The 27,801-nt window shown below is 30.8% G+C and overlaps 2 protein-coding genes across 5 annotated transcripts in view; one reads left to right on the forward strand and one right to left on the reverse strand.

Moving 5' to 3' along the window:
• The window catches only part of LOC144070640 (uncharacterized), a 30,544-nt gene extending 7,824 nt beyond the window's left edge, over positions 1-22,720 (forward strand). Inside the window, exons 2-5 of the mRNA XM_077595014.1 lie at positions 21,779-21,836; positions 21,919-21,977; positions 22,066-22,133; positions 22,222-22,720. Coding sequence (XP_077451140.1) covers positions 21,779-21,836; positions 21,919-21,977; positions 22,066-22,133; positions 22,222-22,360 — 324 coding nt within the window. The 3' untranslated portion in view covers positions 22,361-22,720. The remainder of the gene's footprint in view (positions 1-21,778; positions 21,837-21,918; positions 21,978-22,065; positions 22,134-22,221) is intronic.
• The window catches only part of LOC144070630 (CUB and sushi domain-containing protein 1-like), a 332,478-nt gene that overhangs the window by 8,246 nt on the left and 296,431 nt on the right, over positions 1-27,801 (reverse strand). For all 4 annotated transcript variants that reach the window (XM_077594993.1, XM_077594992.1, XM_077594994.1 and 1 more), the window contains 4 exons: positions 27,444-27,517; positions 27,185-27,296; positions 26,892-27,071; positions 25,184-25,246 (listed from right to left, as the gene is read on the reverse strand). In XM_077594993.1, the coding sequence (XP_077451119.1) occupies positions 25,184-25,246; positions 26,892-27,071; positions 27,185-27,296; positions 27,444-27,517 (429 nt within the window). The remainder of the gene's footprint in view (positions 1-25,183; positions 25,247-26,891; positions 27,072-27,184; positions 27,297-27,443; positions 27,518-27,801) is intronic.

Genomic DNA, 27,801 nt, shown 5'->3' on the forward strand with positions numbered 1-27,801 from the left:
TGAGAGCTCAGCTCACCCAGCATCTACCTTCTTCTTCGTTGCAATGCGGAAGTGCGTGAATGTATCTCCAGTGTGCAAAGAACCTTTTTCATTTGTATCATTAAATATCTCATGCATCCAATATTGAATATGGTTGGTAAAAAGCTAAAGGCTTCTATTGAGGGAGTTGCAAGGAAGAGGCAAGCCATTTCATTTGAAACGAGTGGCAATAATAACGAAGCTTGATGCGCGTGAGAGTGGTGAGCGTTTCACGGGCATTGAATCGTTCGACCGTCAGTACCATTTATAAACAGAAAGATCGAGCAGCAGGACCCAAATATTGAACGTTGCACAAAGTTTGCAAATCAATTGAATGATTCCATACAGTGCTACCGCATCATTTATGATGAAAAAAAGAAGAAAACTGTGCAATCGTCATTAGGTCGCTTCTTTTGGCCAGTTTCTAATACATAAATCTCTCTCTCTCTCTACAGTACTGTACATATTCTCTCCATTTTATTAAATGTTTTTTTTTCAGTACAAACCAATGCGTGTTACTTATACAAGCCTTAAACATACAAATGCACTTATATAAACCTTCAATATACTTAAATCGGCCTTAAACATAAATTATAATACAAAATATAGCACTGAATCAACTTACAAACAAATTCAACTTATGAACAATCGCTCGGGAAACCAATTGCGTTCGTAAGTAGGGGAGCGTCTGTATATGTTTTGACGAAAGTTTGGCGACACTCTTTTTCCTTGTCGACGATAATGTCAAATATTTATTCATCTTATTAGACGTGCTTCATAACTGAGCAAAGAATACCCCGAGATTTGGTACAAACGTAAAGCTGGCATGCAAAATGACTTGAATGGCTGGACATAAGGCTTTTTCTTTTAAAAAAAGTGGTCTATGTAAAGTAAAGCTTTTATTTGTTTAAAAAATAAATACTATGTATATATAGTCAGGCTTTTTTCTTTTAAAATGACCATGTATATTAAGGGTTTTTATTAAAAAATGACCATGTATAGTAAGGCTTTTTTATTTAAAAAAAACGACCATGTACAGTAAAGCGTTTTTCTTAAAAGACGACATAGTATAGAAAGGCTTTTTTTCTTAAAAAAAGACATAGTATTGTAAGGCTTTTTTTCGTAAAAAACGACATGGTATAGTAAGGCTTTTTTCTTAAAAAAACAACATAGTATAGGCTTTTTTCTTTAAAGACGACATAGTATAGTAAGGCTTATTTTCTTTAAAAACGACACAGTATAGTAAGGCTTTTTTGTCTTTAAAAACGACATAGTATAGTAAGGCTTTTTTCTTAAAAAATGACCATGTATAGTAAGGCTTTTTTGTTTAAAAAAGACCATGTATAGTAAGGCTTTTTTTCTTAAAAAACGACATAGTATAGTAAGGCTTTTTTTCCTAAAAAAAACAACATAGTATAGTATGGGTTTTTTCCCCTAAAAAAACGACAGCATAGCATGGCTTTTTTTCTTGAAAAATGACATAGTAGAGGAAGGCTTTTTCCCTAAAAAACGACATAGTATAGTATGGCTTTTCCCCCTAAAAAACGACATAGTATAGTATGGCTTTTTTCCTTTAAAAAACGACATAGTATAGTATGGCTTTTTTTCTTAAAAAACGACATAGTATAGTAAGGCTTTTTTCTTCAAAAACAACATAGTATAGGCTTTTTTCTTTAAAGACGACATAGTATAGTAAGGCTTATTTTCTTTAAAAACGACACAGTATAGTAAGGCTTTTTTGTCTTTAAAAACAACATAGTATAGTAAGGCTTTTTATTTACAAAAAAGACCATGTATAGTAAGGCTTTTTTCTTAAAAAAATGACCATGTATAGTAAGGCTTTTTTGTTTAAAAAAGACCATGTATAGTAAGGCTTTTTTTCTTAAAAAACGACATAGTATAGTAAGGCTTTTTTTTCCTAAAAAAACGACATAGTATAGTATGGCTTTTTTCCCCTAAAAAAACGACATAGTATAGCATGGCTTTTTTTCTTGAAAAACGACATAGAAGAGGAAGGCTTTTTCCCTAAAAAACGACATAGTATAGTATGGCTTTTCCCCCTAAAAAATGACATAGTATAGTATGGCTTTTTTCTTAAAAAACAACATAGTATAGGCTTTTTTCTTTAAAGACGACATAGTATAGTAAGGCTTTTTTCCTTTAAAAAACGACATAGTATAGTAAGGCTTTTTTCCCTAAAAAACGACATAGTATAGCATGGCTTTTTTTTTCTTGAAAAACGACATAGTAGAGGAAGCCTTTCTTTCTTAAACGATATTGTATAGTAAGGCTTATTTTCTTTAAAAAAAACGACATAGTATTGTAAGGCTTTTTTTCGTAAAAAACGACATAGTATAGTAAGGCTTTTTTCTTAAAAAACAACATAGTATAGGCTTTTTTCTTTAAAGACGACATAGTATAGTAAGGCTTATTTTCTTTAAAAACGACACAGTATAGTAAGGCTTTTTTGTCTTTAAAAACGACAAAGGCTTTTTTGTCTTTAAAAACGACTTAAAGTGGTCTATGTAAAGTAAAGCTTTTATTTGTTTAAAAAATAAATACTATGTATATATAGTCAGGCTTTTTTCTTTAAAAATGACCATGTATATTAAGGGTTTTTATTAAAAAATGACCATGTATAGTAAGGCTTTTTTATTTAAAAAAAACGACCATGTACAGTAAAGCGTTTTTCTTAAAAGACGACATAGTATAGTAAGGCTTTTTTTGTCTTTAAAAACGATATAAAGGCTTTTTTGTCTTTAAAAACGACTTAAAGTGGTCTATGTAAAGTAAAGCTTTTATTTGTTTAAAAAATAAATACTATGTATATATAGTCAGGCTTTTTTCTTTAAAAATGACCATGTATATTAAGGGTTTTTATTAAAAATGACCATGTATAGTAAGGCTTTTTTATTTAAAAAAAACGACCATGTACAGTAAAGCGTTTTTCTTAAAAGACGACATAGTATAGTAAGGCTTTTTTTCTTAAAAAATGACATAGTATTGTAAGGCTTTTTTCTTAAAAAAAAAACGACATAGTATTGTAAGGCTTTTTTTCGTAAAAAACGACATAGTATAGTAAGGCTTTTTTCTTAAAAAACAACATAGTATAGGCTTTTTTCTTTAAAGACGACATAGTATAGTAAGGCTTATTTTCTTTAAAAACGACACAGTATAGTAAGGCTTTTTTGTCTTTAAAAACGACATAGTATAGTAAGGCTTTTTATTTACAAAAAAGACCATGTATAGTAAGGCTTTTTTCTTAAAAAATGACCATGTATAGTAAGGTTTTTTTTCTTAAAAAACGACATAGTATAGTAAGGCTTTTTTTCTTAAAAAACGACATAGTATAGTAAGGCTTTTTTTCCTAAAAAAACGACATGGTGTAGTATGGCTTTTTTCCCCCAAAAAAACGACATAGTATAGCATGGCTTTTTTTCTTGAAAAACGACATAGAAGAGGAAGGCTTTTTCCCTAAAAAACGACATAGTATAGTATGGCTTTCCCCCCTAAAAAATGACATAGTATAGTATGGCTTTTTTCCTTTAAAAAATGACATAGTATAGTATGGCTTTTTTCCTTTAAAAAACGACATAGTATAGTAAGGCTTTTTTCCCTAAAAAACGACATAGTATAGCATGGCTTTTTTTTCTTGAAAAACGACATAGTAGAGGAAGCCTTTCTTTCTTAAACGATATTGTATAGTAAGGCTTATTTTCTTAAAAAAAAACGACATAGTATTGTAAGGCTTTTTTTCGTAAAAAACGACATAGTATAGTAACGCTTTTTTCTTAAAAAACAACATAGTATAGGCTTTTTTCTTTAAAGACGACATAGTATAGTAAGGCTTATTTTCTTTAAAAACGACACAGTATAGTAAGGCTTTTTTGTCTTTAAAAACGACTTAAAGTGGTCTATGTAAAGTAAAGCTTTTATTTGTTTAAAAAATAAATACTATGTATATATAGTCAGGCTTTTTTCTTTAAAAATGACCATGTATATTAAGGGTTTTTATTAAAAAATGACCATGTATAGTAAGGCTTTTTTATTTAAAAAAAACGACCATGTACAGTAAAGCGTTTTTCTTAAAAGACGACATAGTATAGTAAGGCTTTTTTTCTTAAAAAATGACATAGTATTGTAAGGCTTTTTTCTTTAAAAAAAAACGACATAGTATTGTAAGGCTTTTTTTCGTAAAAAACGACATAGTATAGTAAGGCTTTTTTCTTAAAAAACAACATAGTATAGGCTTTTTTCTTTAAAGACGACATAGTGTAGTAAGGCTTATTTTCTTTAAAAACGACACAGTATAGTAAGGCTTTTTTGTCTTTAAAAACGACATAGTATAGTAAGGCTTTTTATTTACAAAAAAGACCATGTATAGTAAGGCTTTTTTCTTAAAAAATGACCATGTATAGTAAGGCTTTTTTGTTTAAAAAAGACCATGTATAGTAAGGCTTTTTTTCTTAAAAAACGACATAGTATAGTAAGGCTTTTTTTCCTAAAAAAACGACATAGTATAGTATGGCTTTTTTCCCCTAAAAAAACGACATAGTATAGATATGGCTTTTTTTTCTTGAAAAACGACATAGAAGAGGAAGGCTTTTTCCCTAAAAAACGACATAGTATAGTATGGCTTTTCCCCCTAAAAAATGACATAGTATAGTATGGCTTTTTTCCTTTAAAAAACGACATAGTATAGTATGGCTTTTTTCCTTTAAAAAACGACATAGTATAGCATGGCTTTTTTTTCTTGAAAAACGACATAGTAGAGGAAGCCTTTCTTTCTTAAACGATATTGTATAGTAAGGCTTATTTTCTTAAAAAAAAACGACATAGTATTGTAAGGCTTTTTTTCGTAAAAAACGACATAGTATAGTAAGGCTTTTTTCTTAAAAAACAACATAGTATAGGCTTTTTTCTTTAAAGACGACATAGTATAGTAAGGCTTATTTTCTTTAAAAACGACACAGTATAGTAAGGCTTTTTTGTCTTTAAAAACGACAAAGGCTTTTTTGTCTTTAAAAACGACTTAAAGTGGTCTATGTAAAGTAAAGCTTTTATTTGTTTAAAAAATAAATACTATGTATATATAGTCAGGCTTTTTTCTTTAAAAATGACCATGTATATTAAGGGTTTTTATTAAAAAATGACCATGTATAGTAAGGCTTTTTTATTTAAAAAAAACGACCATGTACAGTAAAGCGTTTTTCTTAAAAGACGACATAGTATAGTAAGGCTTTTTTTCTTAAAAAATGACGTAGTATTGTAAGGCTTTTTTCTTAAAAAAAAAACGACAGTATTGTAAGGCTTTTTTTCGTAAAAAAACGACATAGTATAGTAAGGCTTTTTTCTTAAAAAACAACATAGTATAGGTTTTTTTCTTTAAAGACGACATAGTATAGTAAGGCTTATTTTCTTTAAAAACGACATAGTATAGTAAGGCTTTTTATTTACAAAAAAAGACCATGTATAGTAAGGCTTTTTTCTTAAAAAATGACCATGTATAGTAAGGCTTTTTTGTTTAAAAAAGACCATGTATAGTCAGGCTTTTTTCTTAAAAAACGACATAGTATAGTAAGGCTTTTTTTCCTAAAAAAACGACATAGTATAGTATGGCTTTTTTCCCCTAAAAAAACGACATAGTATAGCATGGCTTTTTTTCTTGAAAAACGACATAGAAGAGGAAGGCTTTTCCCCTAAAAAACGACATAGTATAGTATGGCTTTTCCCCCTAAAAAATGACATAGTATAGTATGGCTTTTTTCCTTTAAAAAATGACATAGTATAGTATGGCTTTTTTCCTTTAAAAAACGACATAGTATAGTAAGGCTTTTTTCCCTAAAAAACGACATAGTATAGCATGGCTTTTTTTTCTTGAAAAACGACATAGTAGAGGAAGCCTTTCTTTCTTAAACGATATTGTATAGTAAGGCTTATTTTCTTAAAAAAAAAACGACATAGTATTGTAAGGCTTTTTTTCGTAAAAAACGACATAGTATAGTAACGCTTTTTTCTTAAAAAACAACATAGTATAGGCTTTTTTCTTTAAAGACGACATAGTATAGTAAGGCTTATTTTCTTTAAAAACGACACAGTATAGTAAGGCTTTTTTGTCTTTAAAAACGACATAAAGGCTTTTTTGTCTTTAAAAACGACTTAAAGTGGTCTATGTAAAGTAAAGCTTTTATTTGTTTAAAAAATAAATACTATGTATATATAGTCAGGCTTTTTTCTTTAAAAATGACCATGTATATTAAGGGTTTTTATTAAAAAATGACCATGTATAGTAAGGCTTTTTTATTTAAAAAAAACGACCATGTACAGTAAAGCAATTTTCTTAAAAGACGACATAGTATAGTAAGGCTTTTTTTCTTAAAAAATGACATAGTATTGTAAGGCTTTTTTTCGTAAAAAACGACATAGTATAGTAAGGCTTTTTTCTTAAACAACATGGTATAGGCTTTTTTCTTTAAAGACGACATAGTATAGTAAGGCTTATTTTCTTTAAAAACGACACAGTATAGTAAGGCTTTTTTGTCTTTAAAAACGACATAGTATAGTAAGGCTTTTTATTTACAAAAAAGACCATGTATAGTAAGGCTTTTTTCTTAAAAAATGACCATGTATAGTAAGGCTTTTTTTGTTTAAAAAAGACCATGTATAGTAAGGCTTTTTTTCTTAAAAAACGACATAGTATAGTAAGGCTTTTTTTCCTAAAAAAACGACATAGTATAGTATGGCTTTTTTCCCCTAAAAAAACGACATAGCATAGCATGGCTTTTTTTCTTGAAAAACGACATAGTAGAGGAAGGCTTTTTCCCTAAAAAACGACATAGTATAGTATGGCTTTTCCCCCTAAAAAACGACATAGTATAGTATGGCTTTTTTCCTTTAAAAAACGACATAGTATAGTATGGCTTTTTTTCTTAAAAAACGACATAGTATAGTAAGGCTTTTTTCTTCAAAAACAACATAGTATAGGCTTTTTTCTTTAAAGACGACATAGTATAGTAAGGCTTATTTTCTTTAAAAACGACACAGTATAGTAAGGCTTTTTTGTCTTTAAAAACGACATAGTATAGTAAGGCTTTTTATTTACAAAAAAGACCATGTATAGTAAGGCTTTTTTCTTAAAAAAATGACCATGTATAGTAAGGCTTTTTTGTTTAAAAAAGACCATGTATAGTAAGGCTTTTTTTGTTAAAAAACGACATAGTATAGTAAGGCTTTTTTTTCCTAAAAAAACGACATAGTATAGTATGGCTTTTTTCCCCTAAAAAAACGACATAGTATAGCATGGCTTTTTTTCTTGAAAAACGACATAGAAGAGGAAGGCTTTTTCCCTAAAAAACGACATAGTATAGTATGGCTTTTCCCCCTAAAAAATGACATAGTATAGTATGGCTTTTTTCTTAAAAAACAACATAGTATAGGCTTTTTTCTTTAAAGACGACATAGTATAGTAAGGCTTTTTTCCTTTAAAAAACGACATAGTATAGTAAGGCTTTTTTCCCTAAAAAACGACATAGTATAGCATGGCTTTTTTTTTCTTGAAAAACGACATAGTAGAGGAAGCCTTTCTTTCTTAAACGATATTGTATAGTAAGGCTTATTTTCTTTAAAAAAAACGACATAGTATTGTAAGGCTTTTTTTCGTAAAAAACGACATAGTATAGTAACGCTTTTTTCTTAAAAAACAACATAGTATAGGCTTTTTTCTTTAAAGACGACATAGTATAGTAAGGCTTATTTTCTTTAAAAACGACACAGTATAGTCAGGCTTTTTTTGTCTTTAAAAACGATATAAAGGCTTTTTTGTCTTTAAAAACGACTTAAAGTGGTCTATGTAAAGTAAAGCTTTTATTTGTTTAAAAAATAAATACTATGTATATATAGTCAGGCTTTTTTCTTTAAAAATGACCATGTATATTAAGGGTTTTTATTAAAAATGACCATGTATAGTAAGGCTTTTTTATTTAAAAAAAACGACCATGTACAGTAAAGCGTTTTTCTTAAAAGACGACATAGTATAGTAAGGCTTTTTTTCTTAAAAAATGACATAGTATTGTAAGGCTTTTTTCTTAAAAAAAAAAAACGACATAGTATTGTAAGGCTTTTTTTTGTAAAAAACGACATAGTATAGTAAGGCTTTTTTCTTAAAAAACAACATAGTATAGGCTTTTTTCTTTAAAGACGACATAGTATAGTAAGGCTTATTTTCTTTAAAAACGACACAGTATAGTAAGGCTTTTTTGTCTTTAAAAACGACATAGTATAGTAAGGCTTTTTATTTACAAAAAAGACCATGTATAGTAAGGCTTTTTTCTTAAAAAATGACCATGTATAGTAAGGTTTTTTTTCTTAAAAAACGACATAGTATAGTAAGGCTTTTTTTCTTAAAAAACGACATAGTATAGTAAGGCTTTTTTTCCTAAAAAAACGACATGGTATAGTATGGCTTTTTTCCCCCCAAAAAACGACATAGTATAGCATGGCTTTTTTTCTTGAAAAACGACATAGAAGAGGAAGGCTTTTTCCCTAAAAAACGACATAGTATAGTATGGCTTTTCCCCCTAAAAAATGACATAGTATAGTATGGCTTTTTTCCCTAAAAAACGACATAGTATAGCATGGCTTTTTTTTCTTGAAAAACGACATAGTAGAGGAAGCCTTTCTTTCTTAAACGATATTGTATAGTAAGGCTTATTTTCTTAAAAAAAAACGACATAGTATTGTAAGGCTTTTTTTCGTAAAAAACGACATAGTATAGTAAGGCTTTTTTCTTAAAAAACAACATAGTATAGGCTTTTTTCTTTAAAGACGACATAGTATAGTAAGGCTTATTTTCTTTAAAAACGACACAGTATAGTAAGGCTTTTTTGTCTTTAAAAACGACAAAGGCTTTTTTGTCTTTAAAAACGACTTAAAGTGGTCTATGTAAAGTAAAGCTTTTATTTGTTTAAAAAATAAATACTATGTATATATAGTCAGGCTTTTTTCTTTAAAAATGACCATGTATATTAAGGGTTTTTATTAAAAAATGACCATGTATAGTAAGGCTTTTTTATTTAAAAAAAACGACCATGTACAGTAAAGCGTTTTTCTTAAAAGACGACATAGTATAGTAAGGCTTTTTTTCTTAAAAAATGACATAGTATTGTAAGGCTTTTTTCTTAAAAAAAAAAACCGACATAGTATTGTAAGGCTTTTTTTCGTAAAAAACGACATAGTATAGTAAGGCTTTTTTCTTAAAAAACAACATAGTATAGGCTTTTTTCTTTAAAGACGACATAGTATAGTAAGGCTTATTTTCTTTAAAAACGACACAGTATAGTAAGGCTTTTTTGTCTTTAAAAACGACATAGTATAGTAAGGCTTTTTATTTACAAAAAAGACCATGTATAGTAAGGCTTTTTTCTTAAAAAATGACCATGTATAGTAAGGCTTTTTTTGTTTAAAAAAGACCATGTATAGTAAGGCTTTTTTTCTTAAAAAACGACATAGTATAGTAAGGCTTTTTTTCCTAAAAAAACGACATAGTATAGTATGGCTTTTTTCCCCTAAAAAAACGACATAGCATAGCATGGCTTTTTTTCTTGAAAAACGACATAGTAGAGGAAGGCTTTTTCCCTAAAAAACGACATAGTATAGTATGGCTTTTCCCCCTAAAAAACGACATAGTATAGTATGGCTTTTTTCCTTTAAAAAACGACATAGTATAGTATGGCTTTTTTTCTTAAAAAACGACATAGTATAGTAAGGCTTTTTTCTTCAAAAACAACATAGTATAGGCTTTTTTCTTTAAAGACGACATAGTATAGTAAGGCTTATTTTCTTTAAAAACGACACAGTATAGTAAGGCTTTTTTGTCTTTAAAAACGACATAGTATAGTAAGGCTTTTTATTTACAAAAAAGACCATGTATAGTAAGGCTTTTTTCTTAAAAAAATGACCATGTATAGTAAGGCTTTTTTGTTTAAAAAAGACCATGTATAGTAAGGCTTTTTTTGTTAAAAAACGACATAGTATAGTAAGGCTTTTTTTCCCTAAAAAAACGACATAGTATAGTATGGCTTTTTTCCCCTAAAAAAACGACATAGTATAGCATGGCTTTTTTTCTTGAAAAACGACATAGAAGAGGAAGGCTTTTTCCCTAAAAAACGACATAGTATAGTATGGCTTTTCCCCCTAAAAAATGACATAGTATAGTATGGCTTTTTTCTTAAAAAACAACATAGTATAGGCTTTTTTCTTTAAAGACGACATAGTATAGTAAGGCTTTTTTCCTTTAAAAAACGACATAGTATAGTAAGGCTTTTTTCCCTAAAAAACGACATAGTATAGCATGGCTTTTTTTTTCTTGAAAAACGACATAGTAGAGGAAGCCTTTCTTTCTTAAACGATATTGTATAGTAAGGCTTATTTTCTTTAAAAAAAACGACATAGTATTGTAAGGCTTTTTTTCGTAAAAAACGACATAGTATAGTAACGCTTTTTTCTTAAAAAACAACATAGTATAGGCTTTTTTCTTTAAAGACGACATAGTATAGTAAGGCTTATTTTCTTTAAAAACGACACAGTATAGTAAGGCTTTTTTTGTCTTTAAAAACGATATAAAGGCTTTTTTGTCTTTAAAAACGACTTAAAGTGGTCTATGTAAAGTAAAGCTTTTATTTGTTTAAAAAATAAATACTATGTATATATAGTCAGGCTTTTTTCTTTAAAAATGACCATGTATATTAAGGGTTTTTATTAAAAATGACCATGTATAGTAAGGCTTTTTTATTTAAAAAAAACGACCATGTACAGTAAAGCGTTTTTCTTAAAAGACGACATAGTATAGTAAGGCTTTTTTTCTTAAAAAATGACATAGTATTGTAAGGCTTTTTTCTTAAAAAAAAAACGACATAGTATTGTAAGGCTTTTTTTCGTAAAAAACGACATAGTATAGTAAGGCTTTTTTCTTAAAAAACAACATAGTATAGGCTTTTTTCTTTAAAGACGACATAGTATAGTAAGGCTTATTTTCTTTAAAAACGACACAGTATAGTAAGGCTTTTTTGTCTTTAAAAACGACATAGTATAGTAAGGCTTTTTATTTACAAAAAAGACCATGTATAGTAAGGCTTTTTTCTTAAAAAATGACCATGTATAGTAAGGTTTTTTTTCTTAAAAAACGACATAGTATAGTAAGGCTTTTTTTCTTAAAAAACGACATAGTATAGTAAGGCTTTTTTTCCTAAAAAAACGACATGGTGTAGTATGGCTTTTTTCCCCCAAAAAAACGACATAGTATAGCATGGCTTTTTTTCTTGAAAAACGACATAGAAGAGGAAGGCTTTTTCCCTAAAAAACGACATAGTATAGTATGGCTTTCCCCCCTAAAAAATGACATAGTATAGTATGGCTTTTTTCCTTTAAAAAATGACATAGTATAGTATGGCTTTTTTCCTTTAAAAAACGACATAGTATAGTAAGGCTTTTTTCCCTAAAAAACGACATAGTATAGCATGGCTTTTTTTTCTTGAAAAACGACATAGTAGAGGAAGCCTTTCTTTCTTAAACGATATTGTATAGTAAGGCTTATTTTCTTAAAAAAAAACGACATAGTATTGTAAGGCTTTTTTTCGTAAAAAACGACATAGTATAGTAACGCTTTTTTCTTAAAAAACAACATAGTATAGGCTTTTTTCTTTAAAGACGACATAGTATAGTAAGGCTTATTTTCTTTAAAAACGACACAGTATAGTAAGGCTTTTTTGTCTTTAAAAACGACTTAAAGTGGTCTATGTAAAGTAAAGCTTTTATTTGTTTAAAAAATAAATACTATGTATATATAGTCAGGCTTTTTTCTTTAAAAATGACCATGTATATTAAGGGTTTTTATTAAAAAATGACCATGTATAGTAAGGCTTTTTTATTTAAAAAAAACGACCATGTACAGTAAAGCGTTTTTCTTAAAAGACGACATAGTATAGTAAGGCTTTTTTTCTTAAAAAATGACATAGTATTGTAAGGCTTTTTTCTTTAAAAAAAAACGACATAGTATTGTAAGGCTTTTTTTCGTAAAAAACGACATAGTATAGTAAGGCTTTTTTCTTAAAAAACAACATAGTATAGGCTTTTTTCTTTAAAGACGACATAGTGTAGTAAGGCTTATTTTCTTTAAAAACGACACAGTATAGTAAGGCTTTTTTGTCTTTAAAAACGACATAGTATAGTAAGGCTTTTTATTTACAAAAAAGACCATGTATAGTAAGGCTTTTTTCTTAAAAAATGACCATGTATAGTAAGGCTTTTTTGTTTAAAAAAGACCATGTATAGTAAGGCTTTTTTTCTTAAAAAACGACATAGTATAGTAAGGCTTTTTTTCCTAAAAAAACGACATAGTATAGTATGGCTTTTTTCCCCTAAAAAAACGACATAGTATAGCATGGCTTTTTTTTCTTGAAAAACGACATAGAAGAGGAAGGCTTTTTCCCTAAAAAACGACATAGTATAGTATGGCTTTTCCCCCTAAAAAATGACATAGTATAGTATGGCTTTTTTTCCTTTAAAAAACGACATAGTATAGTATGGCTTTTTTCCTTTAAAAAACGACATAGTATAGCATGGCTTTTTTTTCTTGAAAAACGACATAGTAGAGGAAGCCTTTCTTTCTTAAACGATATTGTATAGTAAGGCTTATTTTCTTAAAAAAAAAACGACATAGTATTGTAAGGCTTTTTTTCGTAAAAAACGACATAGTATAGTAAGGCTTTTTTCTTAAAAAACAACATAGTATAGGCTTTTTTCTTTAAAGACGACATAGTATAGTAAGGCTTATTTTCTTTAAAAACGACACAGTATAGTAAGGCTTTTTTGTCTTTAAAAACGACATAAAGGCTTTTTTGTCTTTAAAAACGACTTAAAGTGGTCTATGTAAAGTAAAGCTTTTATTTGTTTAAAAAATAAATACTATGTGTATATATAGTCAGGCTTTTTTCTTTAAAAATGACCATGTATATTAAGGGTTTTTATTAAAAAATGACCATGTATAGTAAGGCTTTTTTATTTAAAAAAAACGACCATGTACAGTAAAGCGTTTTTCTTAAAAGACGACATAGTATAGTAAGGCTTTTTTTCTTAAAAAACGACATAGTATTGTAAGGCTTTTTTCTTAAAAAAAAAAAACGACATAGTATTGTAAGGCTTTTTTTCGTAAAAAACGACATAGTATAGTAAGGCTTTTTTCTTAAAAAACAACATAGTATAGGCTTTTTTCTTTAAAGACGACATAGTATAGTAAGGCTTATTTTCTTTAAAAACGACACAGTATAGTAAGGCTTTTTTGTCTTTAAAAACGACATAGTATAGTAAGGCTTTTTATTTACAAAAAAGACCATGTATAGTAAGGCTTTTTTCTTAAAAAATGACCATGTATAGTAAGGCTTTTTTTGTTTAAAAAAGACCATGTATAGTAAGGCTTTTTTTCTTAAAAAACGACATAGTATAGTAAGGCTTTTTTTCCTAAAAAAACGACATAGTATAGTATGGCTTTTTTCCCCTAAAAAAACGACATAGCATAGCATGGCTTTTTTTCTTGAAAAACGACATAGTAGAGGAAGGCTTTTTCCCTAAAAAACGACATAGTATAGTATGGCTTTTCCCCCTAAAAAACGACATAGTATAGTATGGCTTTTTTCCTTTAAAAAACGACATAGTATAGTATGGCTTTTTTTCTTAAAAAACGACATAGTATAGTAAGGCTTTTTTCTTCAAAAACAACATAGTATAGGCTTTTTTCTTTAAAGACGACATAGTATAGTAAGGCTTATTTTCTTTAAAAACGACACAGTATAGTAAGGCTTTTTTGTCTTTAAAAACGACATAGTATAGTAAGGCTTTTTATTTACAAAAAAGACCATGTATAGTAAGGCTTTTTTCTTAAAAAAATGACCATGTATAGTAAGGCTTTTTTGTTTAAAAAAGACCATGTATAGTAAGGCTTTTTTTGTTAAAAAACGACATAGTATAGTAAGGCTTTTTTTTCCTAAAAAAACGACATAGTATAGTATGGCTTTTTTCCCCTAAAAAAACGACATAGTATAGCATGGCTTTTTTTCTTGAAAAACGACATAGAAGAGGAAGGCTTTTTCCCTAAAAAACGACATAGTATAGTATGGCTTTTCCCCCTAAAAAATGACATAGTATAGTATGGCTTTTTTCTTAAAAAACAACATAGTATAGGCTTTTTTCTTTAAAGACGACATAGTATAGTAAGGCTTTTTTCCTTTAAAAAACGACATAGTATAGTAAGGCTTTTTTCCCTAAAAAACGACATAGTATAGCATGGCTTTTTTTTCTTGAAAAACGACATAGTAGAGGAAGCCTTTCTTTCTTAAACGATATTGTATAGTAAGGCTTATTTTCTTTAAAAAAAACGACATAGTATTGTAAGGCTTTTTTTCGTAAAAAACGACATAGTATAGTAACGCTTTTTTCTTAAAAAACAACATAGTATAGGCTTTTTTCTTTAAAGACGACATAGTATAGTAAGGCTTATTTTCTTTAAAAACGACACAGTATAGTCAGGCTTTTTTTGTCTTTAAAAACGATATAAAGGCTTTTTTGTCTTTAAAAACGACTTAAAGTGGTCTATGTAAAGTAAAGCTTTTATTTGTTTAAAAAATAAATACTATGTATATATAGTCAGGCTTTTTTCTTTAAAAATGACCATGTATATTAAGGGTTTTTATTAAAAATGACCATGTATAGTAAGGCTTTTTTATTTAAAAAAAACGACCATGTACAGTAAAGCGTTTTTCTTAAAAGACGACATAGTATAGTAAGGCTTTTTTTCTTAAAAAATGACATAGTATTGTAAGGCTTTTTTCTTAAAAAAAAAAACGACATAGTATTGTAAGGCTTTTTTTCGTAAAAAACGACATAGTATAGTAAGGCTTTTTTCTTAAAAAACAACATAGTATAGGCTTTTTTCTTTAAAGACGACATAGTATAGTAAGGCTTATTTTCTTTAAAAACGACACAGTATAGTAAGGCTTTTTTGTCTTTAAAAACGACATAGTATAGTAAGGCTTTTTATTTACAAAAAAGACCATGTATAGTAAGGCTTTTTTCTTAAAAAATGACCATGTATAGTAAGGTTTTTTTTCTTAAAAAACGACATAGTATAGTAAGGCTTTTTTTCTTAAAAAACGACATAGTATAGTAAGGCTTTTTTTCCTAAAAAAACGACATGGTATAGTATGGCTTTTTTCCCCCCAAAAAACGACATAGTATAGCATGGCTTTTTTTCTTGAAAAACGACATAGAAGAGGAAGGCTTTTTCCCTAAAAAACGACATAGTATAGTATGGCTTTTCCCCCTAAAAAATGACATAGTATAGTATGGCTTTTTTCCCTAAAAAACGACATAGTATAGCATGGCTTTTTTTTCTTGAAAAACGACATAGTAGAGGAAGCCTTTCTTTCTTAAACGATATTGTATAGTAAGGCTTATTTTCTTAAAAAAAAACGACATAGTATTGTAAGGCTTTTTTTCGTAAAAAACGACATAGTATAGTAAGGCTTTTTTCTTAAAAAACAACATAGTATAGGCTTTTTTCTTTAAAGACGACATAGTATAGTAAGGCTTATTTTCTTTAAAAACGACACAGTATAGTAAGGCTTTTTTGTCTTTAAAAACGACAAAGGCTTTTTTGTCTTTAAAAACGACTTAAAGTGGTCTATGTAAAGTAAAGCTTTTATTTGTTTAAAAAATAAATACTATGTATATATAGTCAGGCTTTTTTCTTTAAAAATGACCATGTATATTAAGGGTTTTTATTAAAAAATGACCATGTATAGTAAGGCTTTTTTATTTAAAAAAAACGACCATGTACAGTAAAGCGTTTTTCTTAAAAGACGACATAGTATAGTAAGGCTTTTTTTCTTAAAAAATGACATAGTATTGTAAGGCTTTTTTCTTAAAAAAAAAAACCGACATAGTATTGTAAGGCTTTTTTTCGTAAAAAACGACATAGTATAGTAAGGCTTTTTTCTTAAAAAACAACATAGTATAGGCTTTTTTCTTTAAAGACGACATAGTATAGTAAGGCTTATTTTCTTTAAAAACGACACAGTATAGTAAGGCTTTTTTGTCTTTAAAAACGACATAGTATAGTAAGGCTTTTTATTTACAAAAAAGACCATGTATAGTAAGGCTTTTTTCTTAAAAAATGACCATGTATAGTAAGGCTTTTTTTGTTTAAAAAAGACCATGTATAGTAAGGCTTTTTTTCTTAAAAAACGACATAGTATAGTAAGGCTTTTTTTCCTAAAAAAACGACATAGTATAGTATGGCTTTTTTCCCCTAAAAAAACGACATAGCATAGCATGGCTTTTTTTCTTGAAAAACGACATAGTAGAGGAAGGCTTTTTCCCTAAAAAACGACATAGTATAGTATGGCTTTTCCCCCTAAAAAACGACATAGTATAGTATGGCTTTTTTCCTTTAAAAAACGACATAGTATAGTATGGCTTTTTTTCTTAAAAAACGACATAGTATAGTAAGGCTTTTTTCTTCAAAAACAACATAGTATAGGCTTTTTTCTTTAAAGACGACATAGTATAGTAAGGCTTATTTTCTTTAAAAACGACACAGTATAGTAAGGCTTTTTTGTCTTTAAAAACGACATAGTATAGTAAGGCTTTTTATTTACAAAAAAGACCATGTATAGTAAGGCTTTTTTCTTAAAAAAATGACCATGTATAGTAAGGCTTTTTTGTTTAAAAAAGACCATGTATAGTAAGGCTTTTTTTGTTAAAAAACGACATAGTATAGTAAGGCTTTTTTTCCCTAAAAAAACGACATAGTATAGTATGGCTTTTTTCCCCTAAAAAAACGACATAGTATAGCATGGCTTTTTTTCTTGAAAAACGACATAGAAGAGGAAGGCTTTTTCCCTAAAAAACGACATAGTATAGTATGGCTTTTCCCCCTAAAAAATGACATAGTATAGTATGGCTTTTTTCTTAAAAAACAACATAGTATAGGCTTTTTTCTTTAAAGACGACATAGTATAGTAAGGCTTTTTTCCTTTAAAAAACGACATAGTATAGTAAGGCTTTTTTCCCTAAAAAACGACATAGTATAGCATGGCTTTTTTTTTCTTGAAAAACGACATAGTAGAGGAAGCCTTTCTTTCTTAAACGATATTGTATAGTAAGGCTTATTTTCTTTAAAAAAAACGACATAGTATTGTAAGGCTTTTTTTCGTAAAAAACGACATAGTATAGTAACGCTTTTTTCTTAAAAAACAACATAGTATAGGCTTTTTTCTTTAAAGACGACATAGTATAGTAAGGCTTATTTTCTTTAAAAACGACACAGTATAGTAAGGCTTTTTTTGTCTTTAAAAACGATATAAAGGCTTTTTTGTCTTTAAAAACGACTTAAAGTGGTCTATGTAAAGTAAAGCTTTTATTTGTTTAAAAAATAAATACTATGTATATATAGTCAGGCTTTTTTCTTTAAAAATGACCATGTATATTAAGGGTTTTTATTAAAAATGACCATGTATAGTAAGGCTTTTTTAGTTAAAAAAAACGACCATGTACAGTAAAGCGTTTTTCTTAAAAGACGACATAGTATAGTAAGGCTTTTTTTCTTAAAAAATGACATAGTATTGTAAGGCTTTTTTCTTAAAAAAAAAAACGACATAGTATTGTAAGGCTTTTTTTCGTAAAAAACGACATAGAATAGTAAGGCTTTTTTCTTAAAAAACAACATAGTATAGGCTTTTTTCTTTAAAGACGACATAGTATAGTAAGGCTTATTTTCTTTAAAAACGACACAGTATAGTAAGGCTTTTTTGTCTTTAAAAACGACATAGTATAGTAAGGCTTTTTATTTACAAAAAAGACCATGTATAGTAAGGCTTTTTTCTTAAAAAATGACCATGTATAGTAAGGTTTTTTTTCTTAAAAAACGACATAGTATAGTAAGGCTTTTTTTCTTAAAAAACGACATAGTATAGTAAGGCTTTTTTTCCTAAAAAAACGACATGGTATAGTATGGCTTTTTCCCCCCCAAAAAACGACATAGTATAGCATGGCTTTTTTTCTTGAAAAACGACATAGAAGAGGAAGGCTTTTTCCCTAAAAAACGACATAGTATAGTATGGCTTTTCCCCCTAAAAAATGACATAGTATAGTATGGCTTTTTTCCCTAAAAAACGACATAGTATAGCATGGCTTTTTTTTCTTGAAAAACGACATAGTAGAGGAAGCCTTTCTTTCTTAAACGATATTGTATAGTAAGGCTTATTTTCTTAAAAAAAAACGACATAGTATTGTAAGGCTTTTTTTCGTAAAAAACGACATAGTATAGTAAGGCTTTTTTCTTAAAAAACAACATAGTATAGGCTTTTTTCTTTAAAGACGACATAGTATAGTAAGGCTTATTTTCTTTAAAAACGACACAGTATAGTAAGGCTTTTTTGTCTTTAAAAACGACAAAGGCTTTTTTGTCTTTAAAAACGACTTAAAGTGGTCTATGTAAAGTAAAGCTTTTATTTGTTTAAAAAATAAATACTATGTATATATAGTCAGGCTTTTTTCTTTAAAAATGACCATGTATATTAAGGGTTTTTATTAAAAAATGACCATGTATAGTAAGGCTTTTTTATTTAAAAAAAACGACCATGTACAGTAAAGCGTTTTTCTTAAAAGACGACATAGTATAGTAAGGCTTTTTTTCTTAAAAAATGACGTAGTATTGTAAGGCTTTTTTCTTAAAAAAAAAACGACAGTATTGTAAGGCTTTTTTTCGTAAAAAAACGACATAGTATAGTAAGGCTTTTTTCTTAAAAAACAACATAGTATAGGTTTTTTTCTTTAAAGACGACATAGTATAGTAAGGCTTATTTTCTTTAAAAACGACATAGTATAGTAAGGCTTTTTATTTACAAAAAAAGACCATGTATAGTAAGGCTTTTTTCTTAAAAAATGACCATGTATAGTAAGGCTTTTTTGTTTAAAAAAGACCATGTATAGTCAGGCTTTTTTCTTAAAAAACGACATAGTATAGTAAGGCTTTTTTTCCTAAAAAAACGACATAGTATAGTATGGCTTTTTTCCCCTAAAAAAACGACATAGTATAGCATGGCTTTTTTTCTTGAAAAACGACATAGAAGAGGAAGGCTTTTCCCCTAAAAAACGACATAGTATAGTATGGCTTTTCCCCCTAAAAAATGACATAGTATAGTATGGCTTTTTTCCTTTAAAAAATGACATAGTATAGTATGGCTTTTTTCCTTTAAAAAACGACATAGTATAGTAAGGCTTTTTTCCCTAAAAAACGACATAGTATAGCATGGCTTTTTTTTCTTGAAAAACGACATAGTAGAGGAAGCCTTTCTTTCTTAAACGATATTGTATAGTAAGGCTTATTTTCTTAAAAAAAAAACGACATAGTATTGTAAGGCTTTTTTTCGTAAAAAACGACATAGTATAGTAACGCTTTTTTCTTAAAAAAAACAACATAGTATAGGCTTTTTTCTTTAAAGACGACATAGTATAGTAAGGCTTATTTTCTTTAAAAACGACACAGTATAGTAAGGCTTTTTTGTCTTTAAAAACGACATAAAGGCTTTTTTGTCTTTAAAAACGACTTAAAGTGGTCTATGTAAAGTAAAGCTTTTATTTGTTTAAAAAATAAATACTATGTATATATAGTCAGGCTTTTTTCTTTAAAAATTTCCATGTATATTAAGGGTTTTTATTAAAAAATGACCATGTATAGTAAGGCTTTTTTATTTAAAAAAAACGACCATGTACAGTAAAGCGTTTTTCTTAAAAGACGACATAGTATAGTAAGGCTTTTTTTCTTAAAAAATGACGTAGTATTGTAAGGCTTTTTTCTTAAAAAAAAAACGACATAGTATTGTAAGGCTTTTTTTCGTAAAAAACGACATAGTATAGTAAGGCTTTTTTCTTAAAAAACAACATGGTATAGGCTTTTTTCTTTAAAGACGACATAGTATAGTAAGGCTTATTTTCTTTAAAAACGACACAGTATAGTAAGGCTTTTTTGTCTTTAAAAACGACATAGTATAGTAAGGCTTTTTATTTACAAAAAAGACCATGTATAGTAAGGCTTTTTTCTTAAAAAATGACCATGTATAGTAAGGCTTTTTTGTTTAAAAAAGACCATGTATAGTAAGGCTTTTTTTCTTAAAAAACGACATAGTATAGTAAGGCTTTTTTTCCTAAAAAAACGACATAGTATAGTATGGCTTTTTTCCCCTAAAAAAACGACATAGTATAGCATGGCTTTTTTTTCTTGAAAAACGACATAGAAGAGGAAGGCTTTTTCCCTAAAAAACGACATAGTATAGTATGGCTTTTCCCCCTAAAAAAATGACATAGTATAGTATGGCTTTTTTCCTTTAAAAAACGACATAGTATAGTATGGCTTTTTTCCTTTAAAAAACGACATAGTATAGCATGGCTTTTTTTTCTTGAAAAACGACATAGTAGAGGAAGCCTTTCTTTCTTAAACGATATTGTATAGTAAGGCTTATTTTCTTAAAAAAAAACGACATAGTATAGTAAGGCTTTTTTTCGTAAAAAACGACATAGTATAGTAAGGCTTTTTTCTTAAAAAACAACATAGTATAGGCTTTTTTCTTTAAAGACGACATAGTATAGTAAGGCTTATTTTCTTTAAAAACGACACAGTATAGTAAGGCTTTTTTGTCTTTAAAAACGACAAAGGCTTTTTTGTCTTTAAAAACGACTTAAAGTGGTCTATGTAAAGTAAAGCTTTTATTTGTTTAAAAAAATAAATACTATGTATATATAGTCAGGCTTTTTTCTTTAAAAATGACCATGTATATTAAGGGTTTTTATTAAAAAATGACCATGTATAGTAAGGCTTTTTTATTAAAAAAAAACGACCATGTACAGTAAAGCGTTTTTCTTAAAAGACGACATAGTATAGTAAGGCTTTTTTTCTTAAAAAATGACATAGTATTGTGAGGCTTTTTTCTTAAAAAAAAAAACGACATAGTATTGTAAGGCTTTTTTTCGTAAAAAAACGACATAGTATAGTAAGGCTTTTTTCTTAAAAAACAACATAGTATAGGTTTTTTTCTTTAAAGACGACATAGTATAGTAAGGCTTATTTTCTTTAAAAACGACATAGTATAGTAAGGCTTTTTATTTACAAAAAAAGACCATGTATAGTAAGGCTTTTTTCTTAAAAAATGACCATGTATAGTAAGGCTTTTTTGTTTAAAAAAGACCATGTATAGTAAGGCTTTTTTCTTAAAAAACGACATAGTATAGTAAGGCTTTTTTTTTCTTAAAAAACGACATAGTATAGTATGGCTTTCCCCCCCTAAAAAACGACATAGTATAGCATGGCTTTTTTTTCTTGAAAAACGACATAGTCGAGGAAGGCTTTTCCCCTAAAAAACGACATAGTATAGTATGGCTTTCCCCCCTAAAAAACGACATAGTATAGTATGGCTTTTTTCCTTTAAAAAACGACATCGTATAGTAAGGCTTTTTTTCCCTAAAAAACGACATAGTATAGCATGGCTTTTTTTCTTGAAAAACGACATAGTAGAGGAAGCCTTTTTTTCTTAAAAAACGATATTGTATAGTAAGGCTTCTTTACATAGTAAGGCTTTTTTTCTTTAAAAAATGACAGCAAGTAAGGCTAAGAGAGTCGGTGAATAAATCTGACTTCTGATTCTTCACCTTCTAGTTGTTGCTGTGGTCCACTGGCAAAATCATTGGGTCAGAACATGAGGCGGGAGACAGGAGTGAGTTCAATGCCACTCGTTGCAATTCTCAAATTGCTTATTGAGGTAATGAAAAGGATAAATACAACTTCCAACTTTACAGTGGTGCAGTGGCAAAGACAATGGGTCAGAACTTCAGGTGGACTCAAGTTCAAATCAGAAGTGAGTTCGATTCCACTCTTTGCAATTCTCAAATTGTTTATTGAGGTAATTAAAAGGATAAATATAACTTCCAATCACATCATTTCAGAAGACACTGTGGTCCAGTGGCAAGAACAATGGGTTGAAATTGAAGTTGGACACAAGTTCAAATCTGGAGTGAGTTCAAGTCTACTCTTTGCAAATCTCAAATTGTTTATTGAGGTGATGAAAATGATAAATATAACTTCCAATCATCTCATTTCAGAAGTCACTGTGGTCCAGTGGCAAAGACAATGGGTCAGACAGACCTCAAGTTAGTGGATTTGACTGCCATGTGGGAGATGGGGTTCGAATCCCGCTCTCGTTTGACTAATCACTACACTAGTAGTTCAGTAAATGGGTAATCCTTTTTTCATTCAAATAAAGACTTAGTCATTTTTTTCAGCAAAACAATATTTCCGGTCAGCCTTCGGCTGACCGGAAGACAGTTGGGAGGGGGGGTCCCTGGTGGTGTTCGACAGTCGGCCTTCGGCCGACTGCCGACACCATACAGTCGTTGACTGGCGACACCGGGACGTGAACCCTCGACACCCACGTCGCAGGCAGGTGACTTACCCACTACACCACGAGGCGGCCCGCCTATACATGATTGGAAGTTATATTTATCCTTTTCATTACCTAAATAAACAATTTGAGAATTGCAAAGAGTGGAATTGAACTCATTCCTGATTTGAACTTGAGTCCACCTGAAGTTCTGACCCATTGTCTTTGCCACTGGACCACAGTGACTTCTGAAATGATGTGATTGGAAGTTATATTTATCCTTTTCATTACCTAAATAAACAATTTGAGAATTGCAAAGAGTGGAATTGAACTCATACCTGATTTGAACTTGAGTCCATCTGAAGTTCTGACCCATTGTCTTTGCCACTGGACCACAGTGACTTCTGAAATGATGTGATTGGAAGTTATATTTATCCTTTTCATTACCTAAATAAACACTTTGAGAATTGCAAAGAGTGGAATTGAACTCATTCCTGATTTGAACTTGAGTCCACCTGAAGTTCTGACCCATTGTCTTTGCCACTGGACCACAGTGACTTCTGAAATGATGTGATTGGAAGTTATATTTATCCTTTTCATTACCTAAATAAACAATTTGAGAATTGCAAAGAGTGGAATTGAACTCATTCCTGATTTGAACTTGAGTCCGGCTGAAGTTCTGACCCATTGTCTTTGCCACTGGACCACAGTGACTTCGGAAATGATGTGATTGGAAGTTATATTTATCCTTTTCATTACCTAAATAAACAATTTGAGAATTGCAAAGAGTGGAATTGAACTCATTCCTGATTTGAACTTGAGTCCACCTGAAGTTCTGACCAATTGTCTTTGCCACTGGACCACAGTGACTTCTGAAATGATGTGATTGGAAGTTATATTTATCCTTTTCATTACCTAAATAAACAATTTGAGAATTGCAAAGAGTGGAATTGAACTCATTCCTGATTTGAACTTGAGTCCACCTGAAGTTCTGACCCATTGTCTTTGCCACTGGACCACAGTGACTTCTGAAATGATGTGATTGGAAGTTATATTTATCCTTTTCATTACCTCAATAAACAATTTGAGAATTGCAAAGAGTGGAATAAAACTCACTCCTGATTTGAACTTGAGTCCACCAGAAGTTCTGACCGTTTGTCTTTGCCACTGGACCACAGTGACTTCTGAAATGATGTGATTGGAAGTTATATTTATCCTTTTCATTACCTCAATAAACAATTTGTGAATTGCAAAGAGTGGAATTGAACTCACTCCTGATTCCCACCTCAAGTTCTGAACCAATATTTTTGCCACTGGACCACAGCAATAACTAGGAGAAGAATCAGAAGTCAGATTTATTCTCCGACTTTCTTAGCCTTACTATACTATGTCGATTTTTTTTAAAGAAAAAAGCCTTACTATATACAGACGCTCCACTACTTACGAACATTCAACTTACGAACAACGGTACATACGAACATGTCTGCAAATTGCCTTTAAGTCCAAAAATGTTCGCAAGTCCAATTTTGTATTTCGCGCCTTTTTCGGAGTAGTACTTCTTTCCGCCGCTAATACCGACGCCTGGCGCTGTGAGAGCTCAGCTCACCCAGCATCTACCTTCTTCTTCGTTGCAATGCGGAAGTGCGTGAATGTATCTCCAGTGTGCAAAGAACCTTTTTCATTTGTATCATTAAATATCTCATGCATCCAATATTGAATATGGTTGGTAAAAAGCTAAAGGCTTCTATTGAGGGAGTTGCAAGGAAGAGGCAAGCCATTTCATTTGAAACGAGTGGCAATAATAACGAAGCTTGATGCGCGTGAGAGTGGTGAGCGTTTCACGGGCATTGAATCGTTCGACCGTCAGTACCATTTATAAACAGAAAGATCGAGCAGCAGGACCCAAATATTGAACGTTGCACAAAGTTTGCAAATCAATTGAATGATGCCATACAGTGCTACCGCATCATTTATGATGAAAAAAATAAGAAAACTGTGCAATCGTCATTAGGTCGCTTCTTTTGGCCAGTTTCTAATACATAAATCTCTCTCTCTATCTACAGTACTGTACATATTCTCTCCATTTTATTAAATGTTTTTTTTTTTCAGTACAAACCAATGCGTGTTACTTATACAAGCCTTAAACATACAAATGCACTTATATAAACCTTCAATATACTTATATCGGCCTTAAACATAAATTATAATACAAAATATAGCACTGAATCAACTTAGAAACAAATTCAACTTATGAACAATCGCTCGGAACCAATTGCGTTCGTAAGTAGGGGAGCGTCTGTACTACTCTGCTCAGACCAAGGAATATATCTGCAGTTGGACAGCAGTACTCGTTAAAGCAAACAATAGGGAGAAATAAAAACTTCCTAGGGACAGCCATTGTATCGCTGTCTGAACGGAAATGTTTAATAAATTATATAAATTGCTGGTATATATCATTATTTGGATACATAGGTTTTCCTGACTCAAGCCACCAATCCACAGTTGCCTGGCTTCTATTCATCAGTCTGAACCATTCCAAATTCAAAACTGTAGAAAAGTGCATTTGTGTTTCTTAAATAAAGCAAACATGTTGCACAAAGAAAACTGAAGCTATAGCGATGGGACCGATGCAAGTACAATGAACAAATGTACTGTTGTGTTTAATAAGGTAGCTTTGTTGATACCTCGAATTTTGTTCTTCTGGATGTCTGACTCTCCTCTGCCTTTGGGACTGACTTTAACTCCAACTGCAATGTGAACATAATTCCAGTGAGTGGATTTGGGGTGAAAACAATTCCATGCGTGTCAAGAGAAGAGAGCAAAATGATTTATAACTGTGAAAATTATGTTGGTGAATGATTGCCTTGTCCATTTACAGTGACATTCATCATTAGGTGAGTTTTCTTTACAAAAATGAAGGAAAGTTAAGAACAACATCTTGGCCATGGTAACTTTTCCACATTAGCTCAGGGTTAAATGACCTGCACCTCCTAAACGTCACCTGAAATACAATGGCTTAAACAGTTGGTACATTTGGCATCACTCCCATTTTAAAGCCTCCAAAATAAAAGAGCATGCATTCATATCCTGTTAAAGTAAAGTCTTGCCTAACTTACACATAGAGAGAAAATTCACAAACTGGATACCAAAGTTGCAGCACTGTTATCGAATATAACGAATATAATATCTTATTAGCATATCATCGCTATGATGTCTATGTATAGCAATTTTATAAAATTAGTTAACTTCATGTCTTTGCTCGCAGTTTGTTCTATGCGTACATTGAAGCAATACTTTCTCATTTTAAGCAAACATAGCATCTTAATGAGTATTTCCCTTTTATGTAACATAGAAAAGCTTGCCAGAGAGTCAAAGAACAACTCAACGTATTTTGGGTTTTAGTATTACCAACTACTTGATGTGGCGGCCCGGTGACGCGAGTGGTTAGTGCGTTGGCCTTACAGCTCTGGAGTCCTGTGTTCAAATCCAGGTCACGTCCACCTGTGTGGAGTTTGCATGTTCTCCTTAGGCCTGTGTGGGTTTACTCTGGGTACTACGGTTTCCTCCTACATTCCCAAAACATGGTAGACTTATTGGACACTAAATTGCCCCTATGTATGGGTGTGAGTGTACATCGTTGTCCGTCTCCTTGTGCGATTGGCTGGCCACCGATACAGGGTGTCCCCCCCCTCTGGCCTGGAGTCAGCTGGGATAGGCTCCAGCACCCCCCCAACCCTAATGAGGAAAAAGCGGTTCAAAAAATGAGATAAGAATTACTTGATGCTGCTCTTGGTTTCAACCATAACATTAGCAACCCCAACAATAAACAGCGTCAAAGTTGTCCTTGCTTGTCCACTAACATTACAGACCACTAAATCATGTCACCTGGGGCCACTATGAAAATGCAAATGTCTGTGTTGCATTCATCTGATTTTCAATTTGTATTGTTAAGGTTGAAGCAGTCGTGTCTTAATGGAATGTTTAGCCAGAGCAGCTATTTCTCATCTCATCTCATTTTCTGAACCGGTTTATCCTCACTAGGGTCGCTGGGGGTGCTGGAGCCTATCCCAGCTGACTTTGCGCCAGAGGCGGGGGACACCCTGAGTTGGTGGCCAGCCAATCGCAGGGCACAAAGAGACAAACAATCATTCATGCTCACACTCATACCTAGGGGCAATTTAGAGTGTCCAATCAGCCTACCATGCATGCCTTTGGAATGTGGGAGGAAATCGGAGTACTCAGAGAAAACCCACGTACGCCTGGGGAGAACATGCAAACTCCACACAGGTGGACCAACATGGATTTGAACCCAAGTCCCCCACTGTGAGGCTGACGTGCTAACCACTCAGCCCGGGCTGCCCAGCAGCTATTTCTGTTTGAAAATTAAATTACCTTTACACAGTGGTGGTTTTCCTGACCATCTCCCATCACTTTTACATGTTCTGTGCTCTGATCCTCCAGCGAGATAAAAGCCATATTGACAGGTGTAGATAAGTGTATATCCCAAAGTTGGCAGGTCCATGGAGCGGACATCCACGTTACTGGGAGTCTCGGGCTGTCGGCATGAGTGGGCTGAGAAATGGAAAAGAGTCAAGATTGTGAATTCAACAGGGATTTTGATGCTTCTATAACTATACAGCAGAACACAGCACCCAGAATGATAACTTTAATATTTAATTTCTTACCGATACATTCAGGTTGTGTTCCACTCCAGGTAAGATTTTCTAAACACGTTCTGGTGGTTGACCCAAGGATGTGGTAGTTCTTGCGGCACTTAAATGTAACCTTGCTTCCAACCTTAAAGGGGAAAGAATATATTTCATATACACATATTTGAACCATTTACCAAAACCTTCACGTATTTGTCCCTGCAATTAATGAATTCATTTATAGTGAAAGTGATTATAATACAGTATGTTGAATACTGAAACCATCATCTCTGACCTGAAGGCCTAGGGCTTGTACTGGGATACCATAAACTGGTGTTCCGGGGTCACGACAGCTGTTAAATGCAGGGTCTGCACAAGTACACGAACATAAAAAGGTTTTCTTTTCACTTCTAAAGGATGCTTGTTAATTAAAACTTGTCACCAGCAATGGCAATAAAATTGAAATAAAGCATTTTATAAGCATTTTTTCCTATTTTGTACGGTGGTAAAAGAAAAAAGAAATAAAAACCTTGTTTTAAAAAAAATCATAGTTTGAAAGAAATCCAGCAGTTGCATTAACACTTTAAAATGGATACGTGCCAAAAACTCAATTGCTCATTGTAAAAAATAAAATAAAATGTAAAAATAACGCA

This window comes from Stigmatopora argus, chromosome 2 (assembly GCF_051989625.1).
Source record: "Stigmatopora argus isolate UIUO_Sarg chromosome 2, RoL_Sarg_1.0, whole genome shotgun sequence".
In the NCBI taxonomy this organism is placed as follows: domain Eukaryota; kingdom Metazoa; phylum Chordata; class Actinopteri; order Syngnathiformes; family Syngnathidae; genus Stigmatopora; species Stigmatopora argus.